This window comes from Coturnix japonica, chromosome 5, assembly GCF_054131305.1.
Source record: "Coturnix japonica strain WE chromosome 5, WE-NBRP24, whole genome shotgun sequence".
NCBI lineage: Eukaryota > Metazoa > Chordata > Aves > Galliformes > Phasianidae > Coturnix > Coturnix japonica.
In genome coordinates this window covers 6157448-6172880 of record NC_140667.1, presented here as the reverse complement: position 1 = coordinate 6172880, position 15433 = coordinate 6157448, and the positions used below count along the sequence as shown (strand labels likewise).

Genomic DNA, 15433 nt, shown 5'->3' with positions numbered 1-15433 from the left:
TTCTTGAAAAGCAAGTATGTATTACCTTAAAAGACATCACCTGGCAAAGTTGGTCTGAGGCTGGCACTGGCCACAGTTAGGTGTCCAAATCATAAAAGCAGAGTGCTTTACTTGACCTTTAAAAGAGAGGACCTTCAGGTGCTCTAAGTCCTCTCCTGGCAGAAAAATGAAGTCAGGCTTCTGGGACAATGTATCTGACTGTTGAGAATAAGATTGCATTTTATTTAACGAGGTTAGTAATTAATGTATTTTCAGTGCCTGAATGGACTATACGCTGGAAAAGCAACACTGATTTTGATATATGTCAACCTATTTGTGCTTGTTTTTTATTTTATAAAATTGAAGTGTGGATTCTGTATATTCTGTATATTCTACAGTATTCTAGCTATTTTGCATAAAGACAATTCTTTATGTGCCTTACGTCTTTATTGTGTGGTCACTCTATTTATAGTTCTCTGCTGAGATGCCATAATTGCCCTATTCTAATTTTATGATGTGATTGGAAGTTTCTTGAACCTATAACCAAGACAAATATTGCTGGTAGTAGGAAGGGGAAAAGACATTCTTATAGACCATAATTATCTTGAAATTGCGTATAACTAAAAGACAAGCAGAGGATAAAAAGCCCTGATCAGCTGCCTAAGATATATTATATTACCACCCACCAATTTATCCATCATCCTTTGAAAACATATTCATGCCTTTTGTAGTCAAAGCTCCTTCAGGAAATTGGCATTAAGATGTAATGCTGAAAAATTATACACCGCTGGTAAAACCTACAGAACTATATACATGCTGTTTTTAGAAAGTATTTTAAACATCTAAGAGCGTTTCTGTTCAATTTATATTCTTCAACAAAGGGTAACTTCTTACTACAAGAGCTTAAGTAGTGGCAATCAAACAGACTATAAAATAAGAAATAGTGTGGTATACTTCTTTGATCATAAAACTGATACTAAACTGACTTCTGGAAGTTATAAAAATACAGGTGCTTTGTTCTTTGTGCTCATTCTCTGTGTTAGTGCCAAGATATGATGGTCCCAGGCAAGTTGGAAAAAGACCCCTAAAAACCTATCGTCTGTGGTGGCTGCATTCGTACTTTACTCAATTTTACTACTCCAGGTTCAGATTAAAGTCCTATAATTGCCTAAACGGCCACTATGAGGATTTCTTTGCCATTTTTCCTGAATAATTATGTTATCTAAGCCTTGGCCTGGATGCTGAGTATCACAGATTTTTATGAGGACAAATCATATTTCCTAATTACTAATTAATAATTGCAATGAACAGCACTGTTTGTTAAGTTGCTGTTGCCTTGAAACCTGTGCAGAGTTTGTCTTTAGAAGAAGACTTGCTGGTCGTTATATGTGCTGGGAAACAGAAACAAGCATGCTTTGAAGCCACATGTGTTTCCTCTAGGACCCTGGCCGGTGTTGTCTCTAAGACCATTCCCACAAGCACTTAGAAGCCTGAGATCCAGAACTGCTTTCTGGAGCTGCATTCGCCCTCTGAAGAACCTCAAAAACACTCTGCACACTTACAGTACCAGCAGTAAATTCTTTACAGCATAAATTTCTGTTTTCAGGATGGAATTGTATTACAAGGTAATTCTGTACTCTCAAGGTTGGCTTTTAGGAGGCCGTAAGGTAAAATGATACAAAGATGATAACAGATATTCAAAAGGTTATTTATAATGAAAAACTCACCGATATGGATGCCTTCACTGGGAAATCCTGTAGTAATCTCCACCAGGAAGCATCTCCAAGAGATGCTGCCTTAGTGGTGGTCAGCCCTTAAATGAGGTCTAGAGAAGATGGAGTCAAGCTCCACCCCTTCTAGGAGCACAGCTAAATTACTCTCACCTGTGCTCCCACAGCTGACCCGACACTTGCTTCAGCTGATTAATCAGAGGTTCAAGCTGTGATTACCAGTTTCCAATACAGAGGCTCACATACAAGAATTAAGGCTGAAGAACACTTCCTCCAAGACTAATAGTCCAAAAAAACTTACTTTGGAAATGGTCCAGGAAAGTACTAGTTATAAGGAAGATGCTTTTCCTATCTCAAATAGGCAGATAGCCTTCTTAAAATAAAACACATTCCCCAGAATTCTGCCTCCAGTCAAGTCCTACATCTCCCCTTGATCTTTATCACCAACTCAGTCTTTATATGTCTGGCATCAATGTGTTTTTAAGTACAATAAGGGAACCACAGTGAAAAGAACAAAATGCAGCGTCACTTGATAAAGAATGGTTTATTGAAAGAAAAAAATCAAGGTCAAAAGACTTGGTGGAAAATTTTACTTAAATAAAATAGAAAATCCCAAACAAATGTTTTCTAAAACAAAGAAAGGACAAGTGAAAGTGTGCTTCAAATACAACAGTTTGCTTATGCGCACTGTTTGAAAAAGGCCTGCAAGAATTCAGTCTGCAGCAACCTGGTTAAAATGACTTGACATGAAGAATAGAAAATGCACACTTATTCTTTTCCCACTGCAAAGATGAATGTAGAATGAACTTAGCAAAATATACTCTTGTGATTTCCAGGTTTCTTTAAAAAAAAAAAAACAAAAAAACCACCATGCTTAAACTCAAACATTTGAATTATATTAGTTTTAGTCCAGCTTTCAGTGTTACAGAACTACTTTGAACTTGACACAATTTACGTGGATGTGAAAGGGTGTGTGCTGGAAAATAAATCACTTCTGTTTGAAAAGAATGAAATCCCGTTACAGGGTGCCCACAATGAGAACTCTCCGAAGTTGTAAAGCTTCATCTTTGTCAGATGTTTGGACTATTTTAATAAAAAGGTTTTCCAGAACCAGGCTAAAATTTCACGTTTCCTGTCTGCCAATCCTTGGCTGCTTATTAGGATGTTTTCTTTCATGACCTTACAGCTGAAATGCTAAGCTTATTTTTAAGCAGAGATCTTTCTTAGCCTATTAAATGTATCATAACTGCAAACACAGTAGTTTTCAAATAAGCAAATTTTCAGGTTGTCAATGTTGGGAAATAACTATTGTACAAATCTTTTGGTAAATCTGTAGAAGCGATATTCTCAGTTGTGCACTGTAAGCAATAATTCACTATCTCTGAAGTTGTTTATGAATAATATTTGCTGTTGGTTGGTATGAAATCAGGTCAGGTCAGGGCATTATCTACTGCAGTAGTGTTTGCAGAAGTTTGGATAAGGGTACTTTCATTTTATTTGGCATCTTCACATTAGTTTCCTTGGTCTGTCACTCTCCTTTTTGTTGCATTTTTATTTTAAAAAGGAACCATGAACTGATTCAGACAATGATGAAATAAATAAGAAAACATTATCTAATATTCTCATGCATTCCTGGTTTTCAGTGTTGTGAAATGGAGCCATAGCAGGAAGAAGTAATATCAAAGAGTAGCATGGCATGGTCAGAGGGTTAGCTTCTGTGTGTGTGAAGCAAAGAATATATTCACTCAGTTTAAAACAAAACAAAACTCTTAGTGTACTCTCAGTTAACTGAGTTTTTTTTATTCCATTAAAGTGTGGAATTCTACCTCCCTTTTTCTCTTCACACAATTCTCATTTTTCGTGGCTGGTACTTTTGAATGTCAAAGAAAAAATTCCATGCAACTAACGACCTTACCTGTAGATGGAAATAAATTGTGGTACAAGGGCCTCCAAAGGAAAAAAATCTGCATCCAGTCATTTGTGTTCTTTAACAATAGACCTTGTCTTCACAAGTGTTTACAATCAAAATAGAATCCTCCTCCCTTCTGGGAGTAAGGCCCTTTAAACTGACATTTATATAATACGTTATTGAAAAGAAAATATTTACCCTTCCTTACTTACCATCTGGTGTCCTTTAAATACTAAAAATTAACATAATGAAAAAGCCTCAAATTCGTGTGAGTTTAAACTATTTAAATATCGTTGCAATTAGAGATCAACAGCGAATCGCAGTTTTTCATTTCCCATGTTTCTTTAGCCAAACCTGTGACAATATTGCAATGCGAGATAGCTGCATAAAACCATGTGAACAACATATTTATTGCTGCATAAATAGATAATGTTTAAAATTCTTAAGTGCCATTAATTATACAGTTATCAAAACCCATAAGGATCAAAGGATTTTATATAAGAAGGATTTCACATACAGCTTGGATTATGTTGCTAAATAATAGCACAGTAGTACTTCTTTAGCAATGTAAAATAGCTTAGAGTGGAGTATGATGCCTATAGTTGGTGTAATGCATTGGTAATTAAGAGGGTGTGAGGTTAAGCTTCATTAACTGCTGTGGGATTGTATCTTGGATTTTATTATCCCCTAGAGAACATAAGAAGTGAGAGAGGTCAAACTGTTAGGATCTGATTTTTCTTAGTGCATCTGCCAACACAAGGCAAGCAAAGTAATGTGGCAGTGAACACAGAAGGACCTGGATTGCTAGCAGATGCAGGTTGTACATCATTTCATTACACAGATAAAGGATTTATTAACAAAATAAATTACTTCATGTTTGCAGTAAAACCCTCATTAGCTTGCTTTGCGGGGAAGAATATTGTTGTTGCATTCTCATTTTGTGTGAGCACTTTAGGTAAACAGTTTGTGGCCTTGCCTTAAAAGGAAGGAATTAATTTGGGGAAAAAAAACAACAAAAAAAAAAACTTCCAAAACTTCCTTCTCTCCCTCTTTTTTTTTGCTTTTTTTTTCCTTTTCCATTCTATAGCATCGCACTCCAGACACAGATGGATGCCCCAACCACATGACACTTAATAACTGTAGCACTTGGTCTCCCTTCTGTATTTCCATGCCGCATTGCAAATGTATTTCATTTGACCCCAAGAAATGCTGCATATATATTTTTAATACATTTTAACTAATGCACTGCTACATGCTTTGGTTTTTTGTTTGCTTGTTTGTTTTCATATATACCTTAGGAAAGACTTGCCTTTTTTAGCCTGGGAGAATGTAACAGTTCTCAGGAGTTGACACACTCATGGCACAGAATTGTCAGTCCCAAAGCTTTTCAAAGCTATACGATGTGGGAGCTGAGACATTTTTAAGCCAAAATAGGTTCAACAGAGATAGTAGAGGCTGAAAAATTAACTCTCGTTTTCTCCATCTTTTGTTTTTATAATGAGCGCATTTAGTTTGAGATTTTAGAAGTAACTTTTATGTTTTAATCTTTTATTCCAAAATTCCAATTTTCATTTTAAGAATATAGATTGATTTAATTCTAAGCAGGCACACTGTTCTGAATCGTTTTTGGATTCTGAAAGTATCAAAATGGGGTTATCTTTCTGATAACCTCAGCAGAATCTTAAGTGCTTTTTATTTATGGTAGAGAAATCTAGTTCTCAAACAAATGATGATTTAATAAGACTGCTGGAAACTAATGTTTGTGCTTGTGATTTGTAAATGATCTGGGAGAAAGAGAGATGTGCTAAAGCTCTGCTTTACAATCTTCTGTACTCAGATATTTTGAGGAAAAGCCCAGGATCAGTTGTCTTCAACTGTCACTCATTGAAGCCATGTCCTCCACTGCTCTCCATGCACGTCCAGCTGCGTTGCCTTCAGTTCTATTTCTGTACAACTGAGACAGAAATATTTGGGGCCTGGTTTGGCTGCTGATCTGCTCCACTCTTTCCATAACTCTTAATGTTTTCATTCTTTTGAAAAAAAAAAAAAAAACAGTAAAAATAAAAAACCTGAGTAATAACGAATGCTTTGTGCTTCATGGACCATAAGGAAACTTTTCATAACACTGAAGAGTTGAGCAGTACATGCCCAGCCACCCAGCCTTTGTCTTTGAGAACATACCTAAGTTTCTTATTCATCCCCAAGAATAACTATATTAGCAGTCATTTATGCATTCTATTTAATCTTCTACTAGGCCAGTGAATGTATGCATGCCAGCTTCTCATCAGCATAGACGTATATTCAAACAGTATTTTGCTCCTCTTTCATACAGCATAGTGTAAATAATAGTGGAAAAAGTGCTGAACAGAAGCTGAGGTAGTAGTGATGAAACTACAGTGCAAATCTGGAAGGAAACACCTTTTTCTAGTTCTGCTTGTGGATCTTCACCTAAAATATATTACCAATATACTTAGATAATCATTGGGATTCAAATGTATTTCCTGTTCACACTTAAGTACAATGTCCCAGAAAAGTATTTAACCAAGTTAATGCATGAAGTAAAGCTGAAGTGGTTGGTCTTCAAAATAACAAAGGCAGACAGCATTTTCCTGGTTGCAGCTAGAATATTTAAGAAGCTTACTAAGAGACAATAAAGATCACCTCATGCAAGAATGATTCTTCTTTAAAGTGGTGGGATAAAAAATGTTATGGCTGCAAGACCAAGTAACCCCAGTGATGTTTTAAGTCCCGGTGTATTACATGAACATGTTTCTTGCCTAGAGACAAAAGAACATGGCACATCCAGGATGCATTGTTCAACAAGGCATAGTAGTTATTGGGTGAAAGCATTTAGGAAAAACAGCTGGGGAAATAAGCATTCCTTTGGTGTGAGAGTTCTTCGTGTGTTCTTGGTCCATTCTGTACGGTGGCAAGGGAGAAGACAGCACCACATTAGAGGCACTTGCAGATTCCCAGTAATGCTTGGGGAAACTCATCTCTTATTTTCTTGACCTCTGCTTTGTTCTAGCATCAAATACTCAGTGCGAAACCTATTAAAGCACTGTCTGTGATGATGTAAGAGCAAATGCTTATATCTGAGTGTCCCTATCTCGACCTTCTCTTTGTCAAATACTATGTAACAGTACAGATACCATGTAACAGTACAGATACTATGTAACATCTGATAATTCCAGAGGAAGAAATCAGTACCCTTATGAAAAGATTGGGATTGTTTTTCTCTAAGTTACAGCAAGGTGAGGGGCAAGCCATGGCATTTCCTTGCTTTCAGCTTTGCAGATGGCATAATAGCTGCCTAGTCATAGTGCAGCAGGGTGAGGTGGTGACTGACTGCATCAGCAGCGAGATCTGAAACAATGGGAATTTCACTGAGTGATATGAAGTGCTTAGACAGGATTTGATGGTATCTCCTAAAATGTGTCTGACATTTTTACAAGAGAAACAGAGGTTCGCCACTGCCATAAAAAGTTGCAGAGAGTATTGGGAGACAGCTGATTTTGGTGAATGGAATGAAAAGATACCTGCAAATTTTGCTTAGGGCTGTATGTACACCATATAACATAGCACAAAGCTGTCCAACTGAATATAATGCAAACTTACATTTCAGGGAATAGATGTGAAATAATCCAGAATTCTGAACTTCAGTTTTAGTGGGACATTTTCCATTGGTTCTTACTTTAACATTTAGCCCATTTAGTTCTTTCATAAACACAGTTCTGTTGATAGCAAGAGTTAAACAACAGCCATGGAAATACAGGCTAGTTAATCAACAAGTTGGTTTTTGTTTTGTTTTTTAACATATGGCTATAATTCATTCTTTAGAAATAAATTCTTTCAGTTGAGAAGGCAGATAATGTAAATTATTACATTCTTTGTTTCCTTAATTAAAAATAAGGAAATTTACTTTCGAACAGGGCAATCTGAGCCTCCCCAATGCTTTCGCAATTCATTTGCTAAAGCAAAGTAAATAAATTAAAAGTATTCACTGCTGAAGTATGTAGATACAGTTCTTTCCTATAACTTTACTGAAGCAATTACATAGAAGTTTTCTTGGTTTTCATTACCTTTAATCTCAGAGGGTTTTCTGGCCAACCACTGAGAGAGAAACAACTGTTCCAAAATTAGAAGCCTTTGTTCTCAATTTTGTCACTAATTGTGGGCATTATGATAATTTACATTGAAGAAGCAAAATAATGCATCTTGTTTGTAAGATTATTTACTGGACTACACTTATCCTGCGTTATTTAATTCCAAATTAGCATAATGCAAAACCTGACATGGATTCAGTTAATCTTTATTCCATCCGTCTTATTTATCCATGTTGATACCATGTTTGACCATACAAAGCTCTGCAAACTTGTGCAGATTATTCATATTCTGGAATATTGTGTCCAGTTCTGGGCTCCCCAGTACAAAAAAGACAGGGATCTCTTGGATCACTAAGATGGTGAAGGACCTGGAGCGTCTCCCCTATGAGGAGAGACTTAGGGAACTGGGTCTGTTTAGCCTTGAAAAAAGAAGGCTGAGAGGGGACTTGATCCAGGTTTATAAACACCTGAGGTGTGGCAGCCATAGTGGTGAGTCTGGTCTCTTTTCAGTAGTGCGTGGGGATAGGACTAGGGGTAATGGGATGAAAGTACAGCATAGGAAGATCCGCACAAATGTGCGGAAGAACTTCTTTACAGTGAGGGTAATGGAGCACTGGAACAGGCTGCCCAGGGAGGTGGTGGAGTCTCCTTCTCTGGAGATATTTAAGACCCGCCTGGACGCCTTCCTGTGTGACATGGTGAAGGGAGCCTGCTTTGGCAGGGGGGTTGGACTCGATGATCTCTAGAGGTCCCTTCCAACCCCTACAATTCTGTGATTCCGTGATTCACACTCAATGTGATCTGGGCTTTCAGAACAATTATTTTAAACAGGTTTTTTTTTTATGGATTTTGGAACTGCCTACTACATAAAAAGAACCACTTTATGACCAACATACGTTCTTTGGATAAAATTCTGAACTGCCATGTTTAGTGGCAGCTATCATAGAATGGTCTGTGCTGAAAAAGACCACAACAATCATCCAGTTTCAACCCCCCTGCTATGTGCAGGGTTGCCAACCACCAGACCAGGCTGCCTAGAGCTACATCCAGCCTGGTCTTGAATGCCTCCAGGGATGGGGCACCCACAACCTCCTCGAGCAACCTGTGCCAGTACATCACCACCCTCTGAGTGAAAAACTTCTTCCTAATAATCTAATGTAAACCTCCCCTGTCTCAGTTTAAAACCATTACTCTAAAACCAGGTAGTTGACTTTCTTTCATTTTTCACCTGTAGGAACTTCCAGCCCCTTTGCTTGATGATAACTTCAAAACTGAACGAATAGAAGCAACAGCTGCCAAATCTGAAGACTATCAGGACTCTATGCAAATAGCCTGGCGCTACCAAAATGCACCAAAAGTGGTGGTAAGACTTTGGTATTTCATAACTGCTCCTCTTGCAGAGCAAGTGCTTTCTAACACAGGGCAGTGCTACATGCTTATCTCCTGAAAGTAAAACATCCTAGAACAATAAATATCTTGATTACTAGAAATACAGAGAGGAAAGGAATTTGAGAGTTTACAGGAAATGTAAAATTTAATACAGACAGTAAAAATGTAGAAGACAAATGAATTGCATTGGGGTTTTTCAATGAGTATTGTTAAAGAAGTTGGAAGGATTAGGTCACTTACAAATTTCTAGATGTAGCAATACGCAAATGGCTGGTGAAGGTTTGATCGACAGTGCTTACTAGAGCTCTTTAATGAAAGTATTGTGTTGAAGCAAGCTGTTGACTTGCTTAGCCATGTGCATAACAACTAAAGTAAGCACTTGAAACTATATCAACTTCACTGTCACTAGAAACTAATCACTGTGCAAAGGGAATACAAGAAACAAGCACAGTGGTCAGTCATTCAGAGTTTACAGCTGTTAGTGTTTTGTGAATGATGTATTTCCTGTGGCTGGAGACTTTCTTATTTAATTTAATGGCACAATCAACCCTTAATAAAATTACAGCATTTCTGACTATCCAGAACAGAAAACTTGTTTTGCCTATACCTTTCAGCCTACATGTTTTATAAATTCTAGTTTTAGTCATAACTGCCTGGTAAGTTCAGTCATATTCTTAAAAAACATAATTGGAATGTGACAAAATGATCTTATAAGGCTTGGCATGTTTGGTTTTCTGTGAAATTGCACAGACATGGCTATATAGTTGTGTCAGAAAAGACTTATATATGGTGACATGCCAAATCAAACAGCCTCCAGGGTAATCATATAATCTCATCAATTTTATTATTGTGGAGCTCGCTGTGCCACTTTGAACCATCCCCAAAATAAACCGTCTGATTTAAAATCTAACAGAGCTCCCAGTACATCGATACGGAAAGAATTGCGTGTGGTTAACAAATAGCCTTCTGATGTTCTACCAAAACAGAAAAACAAATAACTTGGCTGGGCATGCACTCACCCCTTTGTTACTCAATCCAGTACTGGTGTATTTTCTAATACAATACCTAATGCATTTGCCCTCTGTTATTAAAATTTGCTTATGCAAAACAGAATGAAGTGATCAGTCTTTGGCAAGATGTTTCCTTTGTTATTGTTGAAGCTTTTTTAGATTGGAATATGATCATTGTGAATAGTTGATGTACAATATTTTAATGCAGAGATTTCTTTTTTTAAAGAAGTCTACTTCTTAATCCTGTGTTCAAAATACTTCAACATATTCAAGTAGACTGGTAGAAATGCTCCACAGAGGAGGATTTTTGATGTTGTCTTGTAGCACCCTGGATGCTTTACTGTACTCAGTGATATCATTTAATTAACAGCTTCAGTTGTAGCTCATTTTTTCAATTTTGTTTTGGCAGAAAAACAATAATAATAAAATTGGAAGGCCTATTTTTCAAATGGCTTGAACTAAGAAATTAGTACATTTTTAAAAGCTACTATCAACAGTTTTTAAGCATGAAAGAGAAAATAGTTATACTTTTAACCAGAATGCTGTACATGTTAGCAGAAGACTTTTCCATGCAGGATCTGCCTTTACATGTAGTAAGAATGCTGAGTAGAAGTTGCCTTCGTGGTATTCTCGATGCCTAATTTAGTTTTTAATTGTAGGTAATTAAGAGATAATTATTAATAGTTTAGGTATTAACTTCCCTTTTGCTGGACCTCTTACCAACTAGCTAGATGACTGGCCTTTGTGATATTTATGCATGATAATTGCCTTAGACCTACCTCTTCATAACAGTCACAGCTGCTTTTTAGATGTGTCCATAAACTTTGGACATCAGAAACAGATAGATGTCTGTTAAATATGTCAGAGTAACAGGTCTTGTTTTGCTTGATGAGACTTTGCCACTTTGTTAGCTTTCTTCTCTTCCAGAGGTTAATTTAAACTTTTGAGTGTACGGATAGCCTGTTTTGCAACGCAAGACTGTGTTTTTTCTTTTTTCTGAATGAACTGCTTATGTTCTTGGGGCAATATATAAACTGTCACAGCATGAAATCAATTTTCTGCCTTGATTCATCCTAAATCTGAGATTTCTAGCACATTAGTATTGCAATTAGAAACATTAACAGCAGACGGTAGCATAAAAACACACTCTGCTCACTGACAATTTAGTGTATTTCTCCTTGCGCAAAACAGGAGTCCAGGAGAGAACAGGCCTGAGCCTACAATCCACTAATAAATTTATCACATCCAACTTAAGAGGAATGGAAAGTTTCTGCTTCACGCTCTCCATGGTCATTCTGCTAAGGCAGATTATTCATGCTTACTTGATTCAGGTAGGCTTTTTGCAAGCTTCCCCACTAAGCCTGGGAATGCAGTACATTGAGGCCTATTCATAGGCTTCTGGCATAGCCCAAGCTTTTATTGCATGGTGTTTTATTATAGCCAAATCCTAGTCTCCACCCAGTTTGTAGGCACTGTGCTTATTCTTTTGAATCAAGAGAGGTTATCACCTACCTTAATCCATGCAGCAGGGTGGATTAAGGACACCAATGTGCCTCAGGATTCTCAAAGAGGATCCTGGAAACTTCTTGTTTCTTCTTTTTTGCTGTCTTTACTAAACTCTATTGGGCCTCAGTAAGGATTTGCATCTGAAATGGGCAACCTGGAGCTTTTCTCAATGAAGACATCAGATCAAAGTTCAGTTAGTCAAGGCCTTTCTAAAACATTAAGGGGGCTTGGAAGTACACAATAAAAAGATGAGCTCTGGCAGAGATTGCAGTAAAAACACTCTGATCTGTAATCCGGATAAAGAATAGATTATAGGCCAAAGAACAGCCCCTGTTTAAATTGTTTTCAGAATCCTCATTTTAAATAAAGGTACTTTTACATAAAAAAAATGTTGAGTTCAGTTTGATGGATCTCTATGTTCTGTTATACCTCCTTCTTTAAAATTCAGTTGCTGATAAATAAATGAATACTGGCTTAGAGAACCTGTTCTTTTAGTTAAAGTGATATAACTTTTGTAACTACGTATCAGCAGTTTTGTTTCTTTTTCAATGCTAAATTAATAATCTGTGTTAAAATAATGAAAAGTTGGGGTTTAGTTTGTATATTCTACTGTTTTTGTAGGAAAGATACTACAATATTCTCACTAGTTATATTCTCAAGTAACTGACCAGGCCTAACATCCAGTAATTAAATAATTGCAAAATATTTACTCTAAACCAAATTATACTAATTGTAACAGCTTAATAACCATGGGTCACTCCAAAAATAGTGCTTCCCATTTATTTCCATGAAAACTACAATCAATACAAAGCACACTATGACACTACTTTATAGATTAAATTCTGAGCTACAAAACATTATTTTTCAACATCGTCACCACCATTAGCCATATTCACCAGTATGGAACAAGAGTCTGCATACCACACTCACTACACTTGTGGGTGTGGCCCACTGTTGCCACTTCTGAAACACACCACCCACCTCCTCACTGTGCTCACATCCACTCTTTGGTTCAGCAAGGATCAGTGAATGTCAAGGGGCAAAATCTTTTCCACTTGTTGGCATACAGTGACACACTTCTGCTTCATCCACGCTTCCACGCAAAAGCCATTTTGTCAGAGCCCCTCTACTGCCATACCACCATCTGCCTCTGATGTCATGGATCAACATCATAAAATAGAAGGCATTCGTTTCAGAAAAGCTCTTCTATATGTGGCTAAATGAAGTATAAAATAAAACTGTGGAATTGCATGCATGCTTGCATTCAGAAAGCTAGCTATAAATACATGGCCATATCTGGCATGACAATAGTCTTTTCTATTATAGTGCTTAATTTATTAACAAGACTGACTTTCACGAAAATCAAATACTTCATGTAATATTTGGAGCTGAAACTAAATGATGTAACATGTCTCTAGGAGAAGTGTCTATTTTGTGACTTTTCTTATGACAGATAATCATCTAACAGATTATTGTAATCACTGTTGCTGTTTCCACAGACTAGCCCAACAACATCTCTAAAGCTTGGACATTATTACGACATCTCTAAAAAAATGTCTCCAGAACTGCTTCAATCCGTAAAGTCACACAGTTTTTTCCTTCCTGACGAATTGACTTTAGAGCCTAAACTAAGGATGTGGTAAGTTGTACTTCTGTTGTGCATTCACATTCTGAGCGCACATTTGTTGTAAGGAATATTTTTTCATCTACACTTGCCGTGAAAAATCTTGTAGCTGTATATTGCTCACAGGTATTTCTGCTGCTGTTCCCATGTCAGTGCTGCGCACCATGAATGTCAGCAAAGCTACTGTGGCACAGAGGCAGCTCGGTATAGTGACTCCTCAGTGGGAGGAAGCAAGTTGGCATAGGCAATTAAGGCAGACATTACTAGGACAGCCTGGGACTCAGCTGAATACTCAGTTCAGCCCTACTGACAGTTGACTGTGGGGACTGAGGAAAACTATTACTGTCTGTCTATGAACTACTCCCTGAGCACCATGCCCCATCAGCTTTCATGAATCTGTGTCAGGTGGCTATCAGGAATATGAAGATAACCATTCACAGTTTTTAGGGCTAAGACGACAGGCCATCCTTGACCTACATAGCTTAGGATGCTATATCACATTAGTTTACTATGTGACTTCTATTTCTTACATCCTACAGCTTTACCTAAGGAAAATATAAATAAAGAAAAAATATCTGTGAAAAGAATTACTCTCACTAATTATGTGTCTTACACAACACCCTTAATTCTAGAGAAAATCATAAACTCTCATCTGAACAAATAACTTACTGTACTTTATGTCTATCAGTAATTAATTAAGGCAGACCAAAAGAAAATAAGTGACAGCAGCAACTACTTGTATAGCCCTGTGGCAAACACAAATACATCCATTGTATTTTTCTTAGAGACATTTCAAGTCAAGTCAGATGTAAGATACGGACTAGCAATTTCTTTGTTTAGCCCGGTCACTTCATTTATAAAATACCTGCATTCTCTAGATCCCAGAAGCAGTAGCACAGCAAGCTTCATTGCATGAGATTTTCATTATAGTAGACCCTAATATAAAAAGTGAGATTTATAAAATAGGTGTTTATAGATGTATTTGTAGAAGTGTGCCTTTAGAGTTGTAGAAAAGCAAAAGCCAAAACCCCAAATTTCTGTGTTATGCATTCAGATATCACTGATTTCAGTTTGATAACATGCATTCTCGCTATGTATTATGTAAGAAAAAGTAGCTGATAAACTTTCAGGAAAATATATTAATTTGTGTGTATAGTATAAAAAAATGGACTTTACCTTTTATGCATTTGATTTTATAAACCATGCTTAAGTCTGATATTTTCCTTGTGTGCCATCCTAATAAAAACTCATTTAGTAATTGTTTCTTAATCATTGTTTATAATCATTATTTAATCATTGATATTTTATTACTTATATTGGTCATATTGCATTGTTATTAGACTACACTGCAGTGTGGCATAGGATAGCAAAGAATAAAGAACATAATGGGAATAGAGAAATATTAGAGAGAACTCTGTAGGAACTGTGTAGATCTGTTTATGTGTCTTTCATCATTTACATGGGACCATTTGTCTTCAAACTTTGATTACTCTCTTCCTTGACTACAGACTCTACTGGCTTTGGATTCCTTGTATTGAAAAAGCTACAGTAGGTCAGCGTTAAAATGAAGTGTTAAAATATGGTAGCAGGTCTCCAGAAAAAGATATGAAGATATGATGGTATGAAGTATGATCTAGAAAAATACCAAAAAGTTTAATTTAGAAAACACGTAGGTGATAAACTGAAATTTCATGAGGAAAAACGTGCAAAGTACTCCTGTACTACTCTGCCATACAACTGTACTGCTTTTGTTAGCATCCTTCAAGGAAACATCGGCTCAAGGGCAAATGTGAAACTGAGTTTAGATGTAGAGTGAGGATATATGGCTTGTGGTGAAAGAGTGGAAGTTCTTTAGGCAAATCTAAGAGTTTTAAAGCAAGTTAAAAACATAGCAAGGGCTATAACTCATCTACAGTAAGTAGAATGAGCGATAATGACCTACAGTAAATTGTAGCAGTGGTAGTATATGCTGGACAGAAAGAAGTATTTTTCTGATGATTAGCACTTGGAGATATTACCTTGCAGACACAGGCTGAGAGTGCTGTAGAATCTCCATCACTGAAAATTTCTAGGAATAAGTTAGGTAAATATCTGTCAGAGATAGTTTAGACATAGTTCATCTTGCCTTAGGGCAAGAAGACAGACTATCTGACCTCTTGAGGTCCCCTTCATCCCTGTCT

The 15433-nt window shown here is 36.8% G+C and overlaps 1 protein-coding gene across 2 annotated transcripts in view; it reads left to right on the top strand.

Moving 5' to 3' along the window:
• Nucleotides 1–15433, top strand: part of ELP4 (elongator acetyltransferase complex subunit 4) — a 116863-nt gene that overhangs the window by 13580 nt on the left and 87850 nt on the right. For both annotated transcript variants that reach the window (XM_015863490.3, XM_085549937.1), the window contains 2 exons: nucleotides 8959–9087; nucleotides 13129–13268. In XM_015863490.3, the coding sequence (XP_015718976.2) occupies nucleotides 8959–9087; nucleotides 13129–13268 (269 nt within the window). The remainder of the gene's footprint in view (nucleotides 1–8958; nucleotides 9088–13128; nucleotides 13269–15433) is intronic.